Source organism: Dryas octopetala, chromosome 3 (genome assembly GCF_963921425.1).
Source record: "Dryas octopetala chromosome 3, drDryOcto1.1, whole genome shotgun sequence".
In the NCBI taxonomy this organism is placed as follows: Eukaryota; Viridiplantae; Streptophyta; class Magnoliopsida; order Rosales; family Rosaceae; genus Dryas; species Dryas octopetala.
Genome location: NC_141368.1, coordinates 5,326,506 through 5,345,977, shown reverse-complemented (window position 1 = coordinate 5,345,977; position 19,472 = coordinate 5,326,506). Strand labels below are relative to the sequence as shown.

Below are 19,472 nucleotides of genomic sequence, written 5' to 3'. Positions count from 1 at the left end.
TAATATTAAAAGTGTGCAAAAAAATAATTAGTATTACAGTATTACTATATTTAAAGAAAGATACACTCGCAATTTTCGCATAACACCCAAGTTAAACATGTCAGAAAAATTAACAGATTGCATTTGATATGTCCTTTGAACGGAAATTCGGAATTTGCCAGAAATAATAATATCATTATTTTGATGCCAACTCATCGTGGGGTGATTGGACCATTTTGCCAATTCGGTCGAAGGGACTGTGCTGAGCGAGGTCTCCACTGTTAAATTTGTCGTGATGTTGAGTGCTCACACGCACACTCACACAGGGCGAGTGAATTATCAAATTCCGCTGTGGGCTTTTGCAAGTACTGAGAGAGCAGCGAGCAGCTCACCCCCAATTTTTTACCCAGTCTTCTTCTTCTTCTTCTTCCCAGAACCCACAATCGGAGCTCACACAGACTGGTCTCTCAGTCTCGCAGCGGCCTCAGGAGCTCCGATTTTTCGCAGTTAATATCTGTATGTATTTCTTTCTCCGCATTTTAGTTGATCCCTCTCCATGCATGTGCTTGTTTGGCCGATTCTTTGCGTTTTGCAACATGCATTGTCGTTTTAGGGTTTATATTCTGTTCCTCTTCGAGTTTGGGAGCTTCAACATCCAGTCGGCCTGTTTTGACTGATCTCCCTCTCTCTATCTCACTGATTGAGTACAGTTTTCTTTTAATTTTTTTTTTTGTGATTATCATTTTGGAATTTTGATAGTTCTTGGATTTGTGTAAATTATCTACAATGTGGTTTGACATGCAAGATTTTTCTATTAAAGCAAAGATGGATTTTGATTTTATAATATCTAAACTAGCTTACATGGGTAGTTGGGAGAGAAATAAAGGACTGATAAACCGAATTCTATATGTAACGGCACTGTTGTACAAGCGCTAAAGTTGCGAAACCGAAATGCCTTGTTTTGTGTGATTTCCCCATCTATTCTGAATGTTGGTGTAGCATTATTTATTTATGTCCCTCTTTATTTTTCTGGGTCTCATATTTTGACTTGCAACTTTGCAAGTTACCTATTCAATGTTAATTTTATGATCCGTTTATTCTCTCCTTCAGGAAAAAAGACCCATATGATTTTCTTTTCCGTCAACTCTTTTGCGAAATATATGTAATCATGTAATGTTTTTTTTGTGCTAATATTTTCAAATTATGTATTTCCCAGAGGAATAATTCTAAATCATTGAATTCAACAGAAATTTGACAAGTGATATTTACATTTCATCTTTTTCAATTTTCAGGTTAGTGCTCTTTAACTAAAAAGTTCAAATGGGGAGTTCAGCATATAGCTCTCAAGAGGATACAGATATCAGCGAAACAGAACTGGGTGATGATGTAGAAGAATATTATGAAGAGCTGAAGAATGGAAAACTCAGCGTCAAAAGCTCGGACGGGACATTTAGTTGCCCCTTCTGCTCGAAGAAGAAAAAGAGTAATTTTCATTTGAAGGACCTGCTCCAACATGCTTCTGGGGTGGGAAAGAGTACTTCTGAAAAGAGAAGCATGGAAGAAAAGGCCAAACACTTGGCTTTGGTAAAATATTTGGAAAAAGATCTAGCAACCGAAGGTGGTCCATCAGAACCTGTGGGTGAGGAAGAACCCCCAATCGATTGTAACCATGATGAAAAGTTAGTGTGGCCTTGGACAGGAGTAGTGGTTAATATTCCAACCAGACGGGCAGATGATGGGAGATATGTAGGAGAAAGTGGATCCAAGTTGAGAGATGAGTTAATAAGGAGAGGGTTCAATCCCACAAGAGTTCACCCTCTATGGAATTATCGGGGTCACTCGGGAAGTGCCGTTGTAGAATTTAAGAAAGATTGGCCGGGCTATGTCAATGCTATGTCATTTGAGAGGGCTTATGAGGCAGACCATCATGGAAAAAAGGACTGGCATGCCAATAGTGACCAAAAGTCTGGTCTGTATGCATGGGTTGCCCGTGCAGATGACTATAAATCTACCAATATTGTTGGAGAACACCTCCGTAAGATTGGAGACCTTAAAACTATTTCTGAAATTTTGGAGGAAGAAGCCAGGAAGCAGGATAGACTAGTATCTAATCTGACAAACATCATTGAGGTCAAGAGCAAAGACTTGGAAGAGATGGAGCTGAAATGTAGTGAAACTACAAACTCCATTAAGAACGTAATCACAGAGAAAGATAAGCTCGTGCAAGCTTATAATGAAGGTATGTTTTGGTTTTACTTATTAGAAAAATGGAAGAATGCTACTTATTGAATAAAAGAATGAAGGTGTTAGCTTAGTTTTCTGATTCTCTCACCAGAACTGAGTCATTAATTATTACATTTGTTTGTTAATTAAGTTTCTAGCTATGCCATTTCTGAAGCTGTACAGTGTGTATAGTTTGGCTAAAGTGGCTTGGTTTTCACCATTTTGGGTTTGTACATTTCATTATATTTCTCGTGTTATGACGCTGTAGTGACATTAATTCATGCCATGTTTGTTTGTGTTGATAGAGATAAAAAAGATACAAATGAGTGCACGAGATCACTTTCAGAGGATTTTTGGGGACCACGAGAAACTTAAGTTGCAATTGGAAGCTCAAAAGAAAGAGCTTGAGTCGCGTATAGAAGATATGGAGAAGCGTGCGGTGGCTAATGAAAGTGAAAGTAGGAAGCTTGCTGAGGAGATTGAAAAGGTTTGCTACTTTGTGCTTCATTGTTGCACATTTTCTCTTAAATTTCATGATTAATGTTCTTGCGACACTATATGAATACTGAATGGGTGAAAACTATTCTGTTAAAATTTACTGAAAATTATAAAATTTGAGTGTCACCAACTCATATTATGAATACTTTAATGTCACAATCCTTTCAAAAGGGAAATACCAAAAAGAGTGATCATTCCACAATTCATGTATAAGTTATTACTGAATGCAAAGTTGACACAAGTGAAATAAGGTCCTGACTATGACAAAACTGATTGCTGTCAGACTAAAATTTACTTTGAAACTTATCGTTGATGCAGTTTTGAAATCAACCCTATGCCCTATCTTTGCTGGTACATTTTTTGTTCTTTGTAAAGAACTGTTTTTACCAACTTGAGTCAAATTAACTGGCATTGTGTGGCATCTGATATTCAGCTATGTAGGTTTCGTTCCTGATCTGTGTGTTCATTTGCATTCAATATTCAGTGGTTTCACGCTTCCTGTAGTTGTCCAATGTGTTGCATAAGGCAAAGCATCCCTTTCCCACAGGATGGGCAAGATTAAATTAAGAATTTTCTACCAATTACTTAAGAAAATACATTCTCCCTCCATACCTCCCCCTCCCCCCGCAGAGATTCTCTCTCTCCCCCCTCCCTTCCTCCCTCCTGTATCTGTCTGGGTTACTTTTCTATTGCAGCATCAGTTGCATTATTTTTCTGTCATTGTTGCTGAACGATGTTAGCGTATACTTGATAACACTGATTTTTTTGTTTTTATAGAATTCCATAAAAAATAGTTCTCTTCAATTGGCTACTATGGAGCAACTGAAGGCCAATGAAAGTTTGTTGAAATTGGCTGAAGATCAGAAGGTTTGTTGGTTATTTTTAAGTGCTTAAAAAAGATCAGAACATTGTTTTATAGATTTCTGAGAAGATCTTTGATGTATGTGACAACCAATTTCATCCAGAGGCAAAAGGAGGAGCTTCACAATAAAATAATTGAACTGGAAAAGAAACTGGATACAAAGCAAGCTCTTGAATTGGAAATTGAGCAACTAAGAGTAAATTTAAATGTTGTAAGGCGCATGGGAGATGATGGTGATTCTGAAGTGCTGGATAAGGTGGACACAATGATCAAAGACTTGAGGGAAAAGGAAGGAGAACTTGAGAGTTTAGATGCTTTAAATCAAACTCTAATTGTAAAGGAGCGCAAGAGCAATGATGAGCTGCAGGAAGCTCGCAAGGAATTGATTAATGTAAGTTCTTTTTTTCTTTCAAAAATTGAATTTATATTCTGACTCATTACTAACTTCTCTTTATAATAAAACAGACATCTGGCATTTCAGACAGTCTTACAAGACTTTGGAATGCACACATTTGAGTTTTGACTATGTAATTTGAGGCTGTGACTTAGGTCAATGTTACAGATTTTTGTTTGCGCCGAATCATTTCTATGAGGAACTGATAATGTAAATTAATTTCATTGATTTGAATGGAATGGTTTGCAGCAATGCAATTTTTTATTTTTATTTTTTTGTATGTGTGCATATCTTTAGTTTGCATGAATAGAATGGTTTGCAGAAATGTTTGGTGTAGATGATAGTGAATTTTGATTGTTAACTATCAATTTATAGTTAGGGAGTTGAGCATAGGATCTTTTAAGGTGATTGACTCATAAGTTAATGTGTGTCCTTACTTTTCATTGCAAAATTTCATTGATATCTGACTGTGAAATTCTAAGTCAAACATGCTTCAAGTTCCCTCTAGCGTGCCATAAAGTACTAATATTCTTACTCTGCAGGACTTGAAGGAAATATCAACCCGTGCTCATATTGGTGTTAAGAGAATGGGAGAGCTTGACAGTAAACCGTTCCAAAAAGCAATGAAGAGAAAGTATAATGAGGAAGAAGCAGAAGAGAAAGCCACAGAGCTGTGCTCATTGTGGGAAGAATACCTGAAGGATCCAGACTGGCATCCGTTCAAAGTTACTCTGGTTAACGGGGAACATAAGGTGTACTTTCTATTCTTAATATCTCTTGAAATTGGTTCTTCTAGCTGTTTCCCTTAGCACTAGTTTTGCTCTGTACTGCATGTGCATTTGCATTAATGTTGTAATAATTGCATGCATCTGTAACCAGAGACAAGCATAATAGGAAAGCTCTGTTAACTTATGTCACTGGCATAAAACATTTCTTTTTACATAAATGTAAAAAGAAATATGGACTATTTTGACTTTAGCTCCAATGTTGCAGTGTTTTTACATGCTCTCTCTCTCTCTCTCTCTCTCTCTCTCTGGTCAATAACATTGCTTATATAATTAGTTGGCCCAAATGTGTAAAATTCTGGTGGCAAAATCCTTTCCCAGTGGCATACATGGTGTTATGGTGTTCATTATATATGACCTCCATTCACATGCTTGTTTTGTGGTCTTTTAATCCCCTATATATTGCTGGTTGTAGATGTGCCCTCCACAGTCTAAACGTACAATGCATTTATCCTGCACATATTACTTTGGTTGGTAAATGTGCTTTGACAGAAAAAATAAATTAAAAATATAGTAAATTCTATGAAATGTCCAAGTATTTTCCAGTCTTATGCTATTATTGAAGCATTTAATTCAGTCCAAAAAAAAAAGGTTAAGCTTTAATCATACTCTGTTGTCTCTCTGTGCTTTTCCTAGGAAACACTTGGTGCTTGTCCTTTGTTACCTTGCTTCCTTTTCAATTTGTTATGGTTTACTTGAGATCAATGTCACTGGTTCAGGAATTTATAATGATGAAGATGAAAAATTGAAAAAATAAATTAAAAATATAGTAAATTCTATGAAATGTCCAAGTATTTTCCAGTCTTATGCTATTATTGAAGCATTTAATTTAGTCAAAAAAAAAAAAAAAAAGTTAAGCTTTAATCATACTCTGTTGTCTCTCTGTGCTTTTCCTAGTGAAACACTTGGTGCTTGTGCCTTGTTACCTTGCTTCCTTTTCAATTTGTTATGGTTTACTTGAGATCAATGTCACTGGTTCAGGAATTTATAAATGATGAAGATGAAAAATTGAAAGACTTGAAGAATGAATTGGGTGATGAAGTTTATAACGCTGTGACAACAGCTTTAATGGAGATAAATCAATACAACCCTAGTGGGAGGTATATAACTTCAGAATTGTGGAACTTTGCTGCGGGACGAAGGGCTACACTGAAAGAGGGAGCCGAATTTCTTCTGAAGCAATGGAAAATAAAGAAACAGAAGATGGAAATGGCTTGACGATAGGTATTAAATGTTTTTTCTAGCTCTCTATGATATGTATATGATTCTGTGGGTGGGAGGGATAAACTGAAGGGCTGGGAAACAATTAGTGAACTGGAGTTATGTGGTTGATTATGCCTCAATGATTTGAAGAAAAAAAAAATGTTGCTGACATCCCACTTTGGTTGTGTGCGTGTTTGGATTTCTATAAAGTGGGATGTCAGCAACATTTTTTTTTTTTTTTTCAATTAGGGTAGATGGCATCTCTCTTAAAAAGTATTTGTACATAAATTTATCGGTGGTTGGAGTGTACAGAAATTAGACACTCTTACTTTGCATGTGTGCATATATTTCAAATGTGAATACACTGAAATTGTGTAGCATATTTATGTTGAAGCTGTATGTTAAAATACTTTCTATATAGTTTTGACATGCCCATGATTTGAGTATTTCATTTCTGTTTCTGCAGTTGCATAGGCTGATGGATTCTCCCAACACCAGATGACTGCAAGTAGCCCAGCTCTTGGGTCTTGTTGTATAAGCAGCGATAAGCCTGAAGGAGGAGTCTACCTTTAGAGTATTAATGTGCTTTGTTCATGAACTTATTTGCACTTTAATAAAATGTTAGTAGTAGAGGAGTACTGAGTCCATATGCTCGGTACCCAAGTTCTGCTTCAAACTCTCAGAGAATGGAACCATTTCCTCATTTCCCATGTATAAAGGTTTGTTTCTGAGTGAACTATTATTGACTCTGGGTATATCAGTATGTGCCAATGCATTACTAGATTGCAAGCTTTTCAGCTCCTTTGTGCACTAATTGTCACCTGTTGCTGATGCTAGTCGTATGGAGTTGGAGCTAGATTAGAATGTGGATTCTGAAGGAAGGTTTCTTGAGATATCAGATATTAATTTTCCATGTACTCCTTATGATTAAATGTTCTTGATTACAATCCATGTGAAGCAGCTCAATACTTGAATAGATTTATAATTCATTGATTTTGGTTAGAAGTTAAAAAACATGAACTCTGAAATGGGAATATGGGATGGACTGCCATCGACTGTAGAACACAAAAAAATCTCTCACAATAATCCCAACACATGTTTTTAGACATCTGATCAACTATAATACAGAGGGTATTAATGTATTATATGTGCTGAAAATTTCAAAAAAGCGTTTTAAAGAGTGATTGTATACTGTAAACCATACATACAGTGTCTGTACACTACAAGCCATTCTGTTCAATATGAGTACGGCACCGTTTGGTCTACATACTAGTACTACAACAAGAGCGTTGATGGTTGACAGGTCGTTTGTTTGGAACTGCGCCAATGTAAGTAATGTAACACAGTAGAAAACGGTGTCGTTTCCCTCTTCGATCTAAATCAAACCCGTTTGTAGTGTAACCCTAGGCTATATATACTGGTGTTTTGTACCCAAAATCTCAAATCTCCGTCCGCCCTAGTTATGGAGCATTCCCAAGGAGCCAAAGGCAAGAGGGTGAGTAGTATTCAGTAATGGGAGGCTGTGATTAGAAAGAGAGAGGCTTGAGTGGGAATGCTCCAGTACGGACTAGAAACCCCAATTGGATTCTGGAAGAGGAAAGAGGGCAAAGAAACCAGAAACACTCGCCGCCCCTTGTCACCAAAGGCAGGCTTTGGCGTCTGGAAAATTCTTTGCTCTCTTTTCTTCCCGTTCCAATTGGGTTTCACCCACAATGACAGATCCTTCAAACTATACACTTGATATGAGCCCCTGTTTTTTTTTTTTTGTTTAGCATGCACTTGTTGGGTTTGTTTAGAGGAAACGATTTTGGTTCGCTTCCTCGTAGAGACCACAGTGCTTACAGAGAACGCCTGATTCCCACCGTTTTGGTGGGGATTAGGCAGCGGCCAGACAACCGTAGATATGGTATCCACAGATGGCGGGTTCAATCTGTCCCGTTTGTCTACTGATTCCATCTCACATTTCTTCAATTCCAATCAATTTGTGTTGTTGCTCTGTTTTTACTTGGTTCTCTTCTTTGCCTTTTGGTGAAATTTAAGGGTTCAATAGGATCCTATTGCCTATGACAATGGATGTTCATGTAGGAGCAGAGATTAACAGTCTAGAATCTGTCTTAAACAAGTGTAAATAACTCATATAACTGAAGTGTAAACAGCTTATATGAGTTTCTAAAGCATAATCTTAATCTGTTGATAGAAAAAATGCTTTTTTTTATCTTCCTAGTCCAGGATTTTGAGTAAGACCACTCCCCAGTGTAGACATCCACAAATGCAAGAAGATCGAACAACATCAAACAAAAGCAAAAGCAAAATACTTGTTCTTGTCCATTATATGTATTGTGAACAATGATTTCTTTTCCACCATCACTTAAAAAAAAAAGTGTTTAACACACATACCCTTTTCCAAAAGTAAAAATAAAAATAAAAACAAAATGATATTGTTTAACGGAGAAAATTGAATTACACCGTAAATTTCTTAATGTTCGCCTCAGGGACTTGGATTGGGACTTGGCGCTTCAGACTCGGGAGCTTGGAGCTCAGATGGTAGACGCTGGATCCCAAACCCAGGACCTGACCTCCAATATAGTTTACGATGTGGAACGTGTTTGGGTATTTTCGGTACGGGCGAATGGGTAGATGAGACAAGCTGCCAAGTGGATGAGACAATATTGCGAAAGGTGTTGAAAAGCTCCGCCGTATCGCCACCGTAGCCTTGGCTGTTCAGATTTTCGTTCCGACGAGTCCATCCTAAAAACAGCAACAAAACCATTGATTAATTGTAAATTAAAAAATCACTTCGAATTCATGTTGCTTGTATGTTGTATTCAAGCTCATGTTATCTTTTTTTTTATAAAATTCTTATATTAAGCTTAATGAGTACGCTTTAGTTAAAAATTAGAATTGTACACTACCTAAAATATCTTTATGCATGATAACATTTGGCTAAATTTTGACTTTTGGTCCTTATTTTATTTTATTGTGCCAATTTAGTTCATGTTATATTCAAAATGGTTGAATTCAAGAATTCATTTTAAATTTTGTCAATTTGATGGCAAAATATTATGTGATGTGCAACGATGTGAGATCAAACACCATAGTGACAATAATATTAAACTAAATATAGAAAAATTTACCTATAACAAGAATACAAATTGATCAAATACCATAATGACAATAATATTAAATTAAATATAAAAAATTTACTTATAATAGAGATAGAAGCAGAAAATAATTTATATTTTAAAATAAAATAAAAATTTATGTGATAAAATATAAAACTATAAATATTTATTAAAATGAGATATCAAATCAATAATATTTTCCCTCAAAATTAATAAAATTCTGAAAGTTCCTCTCAAAATAGCGGTGAAAATAAAAGCAATCAAATCATTATATTAATATTAAATATATGTGAGTTACCCATTGGTGCAGCAACCTTTGTACCGCCATTGAAAGTAGAATGGTCACCTTGCCATGACCCACCAGGAAAAGGACCGGGACTTCTGGCTTCAGCAAGTGGAGGAATCATCAGTGCAACGAGGGAAACCATGCAAAGCAGAGTACTCATGGATATCGTTTTAGAGCACGGCGGTTGCGTGGTCCTCTTCGTTTTGCTGACGTCATCATCCCTTGCAGATGTGATTTTCGGCGGTTTCGAAACGGCGCTCTTCAACCCGTTCTCGATGATTGCCGTCACTCTGCCGTTTTTTTGGTACGGATCGTTGCTCTGCTTCCCGAGAATCTCAACGGTCCGTTCGAAGGCGAACAAATCCGTCACAAACTCCGGATTGGTTGCGGTGGCGTGGACGAACTCGACGCCGGCGTCGTTGCAGGTGATGTAGACGTAGCCGCCGGGTTTGGTGGGGAGTCGAGGAAGATCGGAGACGACGTGAGTTATAGACAACGATGACGAATTAGACGAAGGCATTTTGAAATTTGATCGAAATGAATAACTACTAATCTCTAATGGTGTGGACTGGACTCTTTGAATTAATGACAAAGTTGGGAGTGGTATTTATAGGGAATTACTACTAATCTGTAATGCTAAGCACGTGGGAAAAAGATCGAAAACTTGCGTTTATCCGTTTATGAATTTAGATTCTAGAAGTTGCCTTGTTTGTTTACCCTTGTTTGTTTTGTACGTGTTTCTGTCGTTTTGTTTAGTTTCTCGATCGGTTTCTCCTTTGTCTGTTGTTTGTTTTCGTTTGTCGTTTCCCTTTAAAAATCAAGTATATGTAAGATGACATGCGTGACGTCCATTTGAATGCTTTAGCTTTCTTATATCGAACCTACATATATGTAAAAATTAAATACTCAGTTTACCTAAAACGTCTGTACTTGATATGTTCCAATTTGGAATGGTTTCAGTGACAGAGAGCATTACGGTGTGTGTAATCGAATTAAAACTTAGAAGAGAGTTTTTTTAAGTTTTGGATTTTCAATTTGATTTTGATGGTTTGATTTGCTTGAACAGATCGAGGAGAATTTAAAAATCTGCTTAAAATGGGTGGGTTAGGAAGATCAATGGATAAGGTTGTAGCAGGATATTGATGTATCTAGACGGCCTAGATGATTTTATCAATTTAAAAAATTTCAGAAAACAGAATGAAGTTCATTAATTAGAAATGATACTAGAGCATCCCAATGCACTCGGTCAAGTGCAAAACTTGCAACTTTTGCCGAAAATGGTATTCCAATGCAGAGTTCAGCAATTCAAAAAAAGAGGCAGATCAGGGATTTGTTAGCACCTTTTGGACGTACGTTGCAACTGGTAGTACACTTGGCAAGAGATGAGTGGCCAGTCAACTGTGTTGCATTCAAGCACCTCAATTGAACTGCAACTCCCCATTGGAAACTCACATTTGGTTCAATACTTGCAAGTTGCAACTCTAAACAATAACAATAAAAGTCCTGGCTATTCATATATTATTATTATTAAATAACACATACATTATATTGTAAAGAAGGGCACGCCAGTGACATGGCATGCATGAATGGACATTGGAGCTATGTAGGTGGGAATATACTTAGGCACTAAAAAATGAATATCAAGTTTGTCCTTACAATCAATTACATAAGTCCATAATAAGGCCCATAATGAGTTCATGTAATTGGATACGAGGACAAACTTGTACTCATTTATAAATATCCATATAAATGTCCAGGTATATTTTGTAAAGCAAACTGTGTTGCTGGTTGCTGTAGATTCCAACAGCATTGTTTGAACTTTGCTGGCTGCTGTAGCATTCCAGCAGCATTGTTTGAACTGTCAACATTCACCAAGGTGTGAATATGGCTCCAATGGAGTTTCAGTCAGATTCTAATTGACCCTTAAAACATCTAATTTAACATATTAAAAAAATAATGAACTTTAAAGGTGCAGAGATAATTCAAAACCTTCTTCATTTGAACTCCGATTTCTTTGAAATCAGTTTTGAAATTATCTTTGGGATGTTTATTTTTAATCGGTAAAAGATTGGATACAGAAATGAAAGAAAAACTCATGAGTTGTTATAGAACAGCCCACTGTCACGCTTTAAAAGTGTCCTTGAGGCATTTTCTCAAACACTTAATACTCACTTATATAAACAGCACCTATGGAGGGTTATCATGGTTGAACGAACTAGCAACTACAAAAGTATTAAAAACATGTTTACTCTTAGATCTACTGTTTTATTGACATTTTCCACTTGAATGTGTGGCTTTGGTTGTACCAACAAATGGGCCAACAACTGAGTATTTGAACCAACTTCAAAAGGCATTGCCTGGATTGTTAAGCCTTGCTCCAAAATGTCATACACAACAGGGTCGATCATCACATGGTTGAGGCTTCCAATTCCAAAACTTAAAAATTCACTGAGAATAGAGCATGTTACTGAACCCTCATGTTTTAGCCACCAAATAGTAAAAACGCAGCCTTTCTTGACTTGACTTCAGCTCTCTCTATCTCTCACTGATCCACACACACGCAAAAATTTTTTTTTTTTATTAAACTGATTTCATTAATTAGAAATATTTCTTATTCTTTATCTGTTTAGTTTCCAATATATTGGCCTTTCCACTACATAAGTTTTTGGCTAAAGGCCAAGAGTTTAAGAAGAATCCAATTTACACACACATCAACATGCAGTAACTAATAGTTAGGGGTCGCCGCCCAGCCCGGCCCAAATTTTTCAAATTTGGGTCGGGCTCGGACTTAAATTATAGGACCCCAATAGGGTTTTCGGGCCAGGCCGGGCTTGTGCTTTAATACACAAGCCCAAGGCCCACTCATTGGGCTTGGAGGGACGGGCGGCCCAAAATAAGCCCAAATCCTGTTTAGACACATATATATATCTTCAAAAAAAAATATGGGATTTTGGCTATGTCATGATTTGAACATGAGACATCATACAACAAGCTTCAACTTTTAACCAACTAAGCTGACTAGTTTATTTGTTAAGTTTGTGAATCATAACATATTTAATAGCTCTTTCGTTTGTTTACTTCAATAAATTATTAATATGCTTATTAAATTATTATATAATACTATTATGTTATTAATAGTATAATACTATAAATAATAAACTTTTAAAATTATATATAACATTACAACTATAATAAAACATAAATGTACATATGTTTATTATATATTTTATTACATATTTTTATAAACAAACGATGCAATTGTGTTTTCAACGATCCGAACCGTTCAAATTTTAGTTCCTCATTCAAAGATAATTTGTGCAAAAAATGAGCTCAATCGGAGATGTAAAAGTGACATAACGGTGATCGAATTAATGAGCGATCGTGGTTTTACTAATGATAACCAAATGGATAGATGAATTTGGATTTGGCTGATTTTTTGTAAGGATGAACTTTGACTATGAACATAGAAAATGAACGAGTCAGATTGTTGAAATCACGTTGTGGTCTGCATAATTATTGAAACAACAAGGTTTCAACGAGAAATTTATTATAATTATACTCTTCAAGTGTATTGATATGTAGAAGCTCACATATCGATCGTGTTTTCAACGATCCGAACCGTTCAAACTTTAGTTCCTCACTCAAATAGAATCTTTGCAAAAAATTAGCTCAATCGGAGATGTAAGAGTGACGTAACGGTGGTCGAATTAATAAATGATTGTGGTTTTTCTAATGATTATCGAACATTCGAACGGGTAGATGAATTCCTAATTGGCCGAATTTTGTAAGGATGATTTTTGACTATCAACATAAAAAATGAACGGTTCATATCGTTGAATTAATGAACGATCGTGGTTTAATAACTTTAATTATAGTTGTATTATAAAAGTTTATTATAATAACTTTAATAACTATGGTTGTAAATTTGTAATGTTGTATATAAGTTTAAAATTTTATTATTTATGGTATTACACAGTTTACACTATTACTATTTACGAACATTATATGATTATAGTATTATATAATAACTTAATAAGTATATTAATAATTTATTAGAGTATACAAACGAAAAACCTATTAAATATGTTATGATTCACCAATTAGACAAATAAACTAGTTAGCTCAATTGGTTGAGAGTTGAAGTTTGTTCCATGAGATCTCATGTTCGATTCGCAACATAACCAAAATCCTATATTTTTTGATTGAAGATATACTGTTTGTAAATGGGCTTTGGACCGGGCCTAAGCGGACCGGACTTCGAGCGGTCCGTGGGCTTTAAGGGGATGGCTCAAGCCCAGCCCAATGACTATTCACGTTGGGCCGAATAGGCCCAAATTTCAGGTCAGATCGAGCTTCAGGCCCAATGAGCTGGGCGTGCTTCGGGCTTAGGCTTTTTGGTGACCCCTACTAATAGGTTATTATTTTGAACTTATCAGCATGTAGTAACGTGTCAAACTTTCCACTTCTGGTATTTCATCCAATTTACTACTTTTATTTTATTATATGTATATTCTTTTCCAAAACAGCTAGCATGTATATTAAAAAAAAAAAAAAAAAACTCCTAAATTATTCAAATTAATATCAACTATAACTTTATGAATAAATTATATATGTATCACTCGATCCTCACTCATAATTGAGATCGGTCGCTAGCTTTCTCAAAAATTGAAATCATGTTTTACATCCATATTTATATATGCCTCTGAGATGTGTAGAAATCTTAGTATCAAAGTGTATGGCAAGCAAGAAAATATAAGAAAACTAGAGAGAAAATTAGAGAAACCCTTGTGTGTTTCTCATTGATTTTCAACTTAATAATTACACAATGAACATCGAAGCTTTATAGCTAGCTCAGTACAGAAAGCTAAGCTACCAGAAGCTACTAACTATCAGGTTTAACTAACACATTAGACTGACTATTAGTTAATTGCCAGCTGTCATTGACAGGCTGGTTACAGGTTTTAGTTTCTAACAACTGTTGCTGACTAGGATTGGAAGGTCTTAATTCGTCTACTCTAACAAGATGAACAAGCTTAAGCATTTTATCATATATCTATAGCTTAAGCATTTTATCATAAACACACTTATTAATATATCTATAGCAATTACATCATCCGGTCACATCAACCTTATCTCTCCGGTCTTTGCGGTTTTTAACGTTTAGAAATGTCACATAAACACACTTTTTTTTTTTTTGGGCTAAGGAACACAGTTATTAATATATCTATAAAGTTAGAAAATGTTTTGAGTTTCTTTTTGTGTTAATCTTTTCAGTTTTCAGTTTCTTTTTCTACTTTTGGTGCATGGAATCGTCAACGAATCTGGATCATTCGAGCGAAATGATTATATTATTGCCAACTGATTGTATTGCGGCGTCATATGTCACGGTTTGAAAATTTTCAAGTCAAAGATTCCTCTTTGCAATAAAAATTTCGCTTGGCTTGCAAAGTTAAAAATTGTCATTGCCCTTACAATTTAAATTTCGCTGTGCAATATTTTTTGCATTACGTGCACTCAAATTATAATAAATATATCATTTTAAAGCATTAATAAAATTTTAAATTTTAGATATTAATAATTATATAAATATTATTATTTTACTGGATTGATCAACTCTTCCACTGTGCTCTGTAGTTTTGCTAGCTAGCTAGCTCATGCGGCCATGCCACCGACCTTTTACCACTTCAGTTTTGCATTCTTCTCGAAGAAAAGAGATCTTAAGGTAGGTGATTAGTGAAAAATTCATTGCGTGTCAATGTTGGTCTCCTTGGTCCGAAAATGTTATTTAAATACTTCATTACTTCCCAACTGAATCTACTGCTAAAATTTAAAATAATGTCACTTAGCTCGAGAAAAGCCCAAACTGTCACATTTCATTTATTAGAAGTGGTATTTGATGTGGGCACTTACTCAAGTTTAGATTAATACCAGTAGTCCATCTAATACCAAGATATGGTTTTTGTTTTGAAATAAAAAAAAAAATTTATGTGATAAAATATAAAAACATATATATCATTATATTAATAAATTAAAATATCAAATCAGACATACGCAAAAAATTTCTCTCTTAAGATAAATTATTTACCCTCTTTCCTTCCCATTCCAATTGGGTTTCACCCGCAATGACGGATCTTTCAAACTATACACTTGATATGAGCCCCTGTTTTCTTTTCTTTTTTTTTTCTTTTTTTTCTAGCCTTTTAGCCTTTTAGGCATGCACTTGTTGGGTTTGTTTACAGGAAACAATTTTGGTTCGCTTCCTCGTAGAGACCACAGTGCTTACAGAGAACGCCTGATTCCCACTGTTTTAGTGGGGATTAGGCAGCGGCCAGACAACTGTAGATATGGTATCCACAGATGGCGGTTTCAATCTGTCCCGTTTGTCTACTGATTCCATCTCACATTTCTTCAATTCCAATCAATTTGTGTCGTTGCTCTGTTTTTACTTGTTTCTCTTCTTTGCCTTTTGCTGAAATTTAAGGGTTCAATAGGATCCTATTGCCTATGACAATGGATGTTCCTGTTGGAGCAGAGATTAACAGTCTAGAATCTGTCTTAAACAAGTGTAAGTAACTCATATAACTGAAGTGTAAACAGCTTATATGAGTTTCAAAAGCATAATCTTAATCTGTTGATAGAAAAAATGCTTTTTTTAATCTTCCTAGTCCAGGATTATGAGTAAGACCACTCCCCAGTGTAGACATCCACAAATGCAAGAATCAAGATCGAACAACATCAAACAAAACCAAAAGCAATGTACTTGTTCTTTTCCATTATATGTATTATCAACAATGATTTCTTTTCTCACCATCCACCATCAGTTAAGAAAAATGTTTTTAACACACATAAAAATTGAAGTACACTGTAAATTTCTTAATGGCTAAAGTTAGTCCTCAGGGACTTGGATTGGGACTTGGCGCTTCAGACTCGGGAGCTTGGAGCTCAGATGGTAGACTCTGGGTCCCAAACCCAGGACCCGACCTCCAATATAGTTTACGATGTGGAACGTGTTTGGGTATTTTGGGTACGGGCGAATGGCCGGAATGGGTATCTTCAAGCTGCCAAGTGGATGGGACAACATTGCGAAACGTGGTGGTTCGTCCGTCACCGCCTGTGACCCTGAAGGAGAGTGACTGTCCAACCAAGACGGCGTTCAACTGGCGGTTCTGACCCGAGTTGCGGCTCAAGGGCATCCAACCAGTCGTGGTCCCTTTGACGCTCACCCGCACCATATCATCCCCTGCACCCTCGACGTTGGCGATCAAAACCAAGTTGAAGTACTTGAAGGCGAGGCGGTTCTCATCGTTGTTGAGGAACATGGGCATGGCCAGGTGGAAGTGGGGCTGATGAGGACCTCCATTGTCGTTGGTAACAAAGTTGGTGGAGCTTACAAAGATGGAGGTACACCAATGGGGACCGTTTGCGCACTTGATGCCAGAGCAAGGTCCGCAGCTCAAACGGTCGTTGAAAAGCTCCGCCGTATCGCTGCCGTAGCCTTCGCTGTTGAGATTTTGGTTCCGAGGAGCCCCTCCTAACACACAAATTAAGCATAATTAGTTTCCTTAAAAAAGAAAAATCATGATATTTATTCTCTATGTGGTATGTGGTGTGATTAACCGATTGTTGCGGAGGCGTCGCTGCGGCCGCCATAGGAAGTAGCATGATGGGCGCCCTGCCCTGACCGTCCGTAGTAATCCCCGGCTTCAGCCAATGCTATGAGGGAAACAAGGAAGAGCAGAGTAGCAATGGCCACCATTGCTTTTGCTGCTCCGGGAGAGAAAGGGAAATGGGGTGGTTTGTTGGTTTTCTTGGAGAGGAGGACAAGGCATTTTATAACGACGTCAGGGACTCAGAGGGAATTGTTGATAATGTTTCTTTTTTTTTTTTTTTTTTGGCCAGGGATAAGTTAATGTTTCTTTTCTAGAAATTTGCTGTATAGATTTTTCAACGATTTTTTCTTTTTGGGCTGGCCATGAAGATATTTCATTAAAGGAATTTTCAAATATTTAATCACTGACTATGGCCAAATGATTATATTGCGCCGTCATCTGTCGCTGTCTTGGTCGTCACTGTAGAAAAATTATCGTCACCCAATGTGAAAGATGAGTTTCCAAGAATTTGGACTTTTTAATTTATGGGTCACACAGAGATATGCTATTTATAGTAACAAACATTAATTTCACGATTCAACATTAAGTTATGGTGTGACTGTTCACTTTAATTATAGAATTTTTTCAATTTTAATATCTGAATTTTAGGTCTTCTATCAATTAAGTAGCTAAACTAATATTTATCTAAATTTAATACTTAAACTTTTATTTTATCTTAATTTAGTATATAATGACTTTTTCTAAATACGGCATCAAAATTATGGGTATTTTAGTCAACTTAGGATTATAAATAGACCAAATTGATTTTGGGTGTAAGATATGTCCAACATGACCAAATTTTGTTAATATGTTTTAACAAAAGTCATATTCTATACTAATTTGGAACAAAATAAAAATTTTTTTATTTTATTTTTTAGAATAAAACAAAATAAAAGTTTAGATATGAAATTTAGATAAATAATAATTTAAAATCCTAATTGAGACAAGGTCTAAAATTCGTGTATCAAAACTGAAAAAAAAAAAAAAAAAACCATTTATAATAACACATATTACTTTAAAATTTTAAACATTAATAATTATAGACATGTTAGTATTTAAATAGATTAATGCCTATAGTGTTATAGTAACAAGATAACATTAATCCTTGTGGGGCCAACATTTTTGCTTAAATTAGTACGTATATCAATAGTTGTTGGGTATCACAATTAAAAAAATTAAAAAAATCGTAGATTTATTCACAATAAATTCAAATTTGGTTTTCTTTCTCCAACTAAAAAAATAATAATAAATAATTAATACATAAAGCGTGATGAATGTGAGCGGATGATAAAAAAATGACACGTGCAATTCGAAACTCGGCCTTTTCTCGAGAAGCAATGAGTTAGAACTTAGGAGGACTGCTTGCAATGTGCAAGTGGGCAGACTAAGACCAACATTGATACGCAATTTAAGGCTCAATTTGGTCGCAAAAAAGAAAAAAAAATAATTAATTGTGTATCAATGTCGGCTCTCTCCTTTTTTTTTGCCACCCAATGTCGGCTATCTTTGATGAGAAAAAAAAGTGTTGATAGATGAATTTTAATTTGTTGACTATTACTTATCAAATCTTTCTCTATAATTTGGTCTGATCTCGTAGTCTAAATAATTATGAACCATGACATATTTTTAATGAAAACTTGATTTTAGTCCTTTGATAAGATAAATATTTGAATAATCCCTTATGTTAGATTATAAATTAACTTTACTCCTTTAATCCCTTATGTTAGGTATTTTCAATAGGTATATACTTTATTTTAGGTATTTTTATTAGGTACCTATTTTCATTAGGTACTTTATTTTATGTATTTTTATTAGTTAGTTTTTTATTTTCATTAGATACTTTATTTTAGTTTAGGTATTTTCATTAAGTTTGGTACTTAGGCTATTAAATTTTGCTCTTTTTAGGTATTTCCTTTACTTAGATTAATTTGTTTTGAAATTTTCTATTTAGTATCCCTTTTCTTTTCTGATGATTTTGTATTGTTTTTTAGGTATTTTCATTGTTTTGTTCATTAACTTTGATACCTCAACTTTGAATTTCACAAAGAGCTATGAGAAGTAATCAAGAAAAAGTCAAACCAAAATTATCTCCTAAAAAATTGAAGGCTCAATTATAAAATGCACCCATCAATTATGAGGGGTATTTTATATTGATTCATGAACAAAAACAAATGTTTCAAATTAGTACACTAAATATTAGAAAGTTACAAAAAGCACATATGTTACAAATTCCGTTAATAAGGGCGTTAAATGCTAGTGTAAACAGTCCTAACGTGAATTTTTTTAATTATGTGGATACTAAATTTACACTACATAGATTAATGATGTCGTATTTTATTTTATTTTTAAGAGTTTAAAAGTTTTTGTAATTTTTGTTTTATCAATATGACATTATAACTCTATGTAGAGCAAATTTGGTGTCCACATCATTAAAAAAATTCATGTCATCGTTGTCCAAAATTACATTTAAC

General features: G+C 35.2%; 1 protein-coding gene and 1 pseudogene across 2 annotated transcripts; one reads left to right on the top strand and one right to left on the bottom strand.

Annotated features, from left to right (window-relative positions):
- The first annotated feature begins 290 nt into the window (after positions 1 to 290).
- LOC147289996 (protein INVOLVED IN DE NOVO 2-like) lies at positions 291 to 6,861 on the top strand. Of its 2 annotated transcripts, XM_086236247.1 has the most exons (9): positions 291 to 495; positions 1,090 to 1,141; positions 1,272 to 2,218; positions 2,508 to 2,689; positions 3,478 to 3,567; positions 3,666 to 3,953; positions 4,499 to 4,708; positions 5,723 to 5,965; positions 6,411 to 6,861. In XM_086236247.1, the coding sequence occupies exons 3-8, from the start codon at positions 1,300 to 1,302 to the stop codon at positions 5,957 to 5,959; spliced, it is 1,926 nt and encodes a 641-aa protein (XP_086092373.1). In that variant the 5' UTR covers positions 291 to 495; positions 1,090 to 1,141; positions 1,272 to 1,299; the 3' UTR covers positions 5,960 to 5,965; positions 6,411 to 6,861. The 2 variants fall into 2 exon arrangements, with proteins under 2 accessions (XP_086092373.1, XP_086092372.1); XM_086236246.1 differs by lacking the exon at positions 1,090 to 1,141.
- Positions 6,862 to 16,245: 9,384 nt separating this feature from the next.
- Positions 16,246 to 17,108, bottom strand: LOC147289995 (expansin-A4 pseudogene; annotated as a pseudogene).
- Positions 17,109 to 19,472: the final 2,364 nt, after the last annotated feature.

What these genes read in the sequence shown, in the direction of transcription:
- LOC147289996 (XM_086236246.1), top strand. Translation starts at nt 1,300, where the DNA reads ATGGGGAGTTCAGCATATAGCTCTCAAGAGGATACAGATATCAGCGAA. An exon ending in CGTGCAAGCTTATAATGAAG is followed by an intron (nt 2,219 to 2,507) that starts GTATGTTTTGGT and finishes TTGTGTTGATAG; the next exon opens with AGATAAAAAAGATACAAATG. An exon ending in TGGTTAACGGGGAACATAAG is followed by an intron (nt 4,709 to 5,722) that starts GTGTACTTTCTA and finishes TCACTGGTTCAG; the next exon opens with GAATTTATAAATGATGAAGA.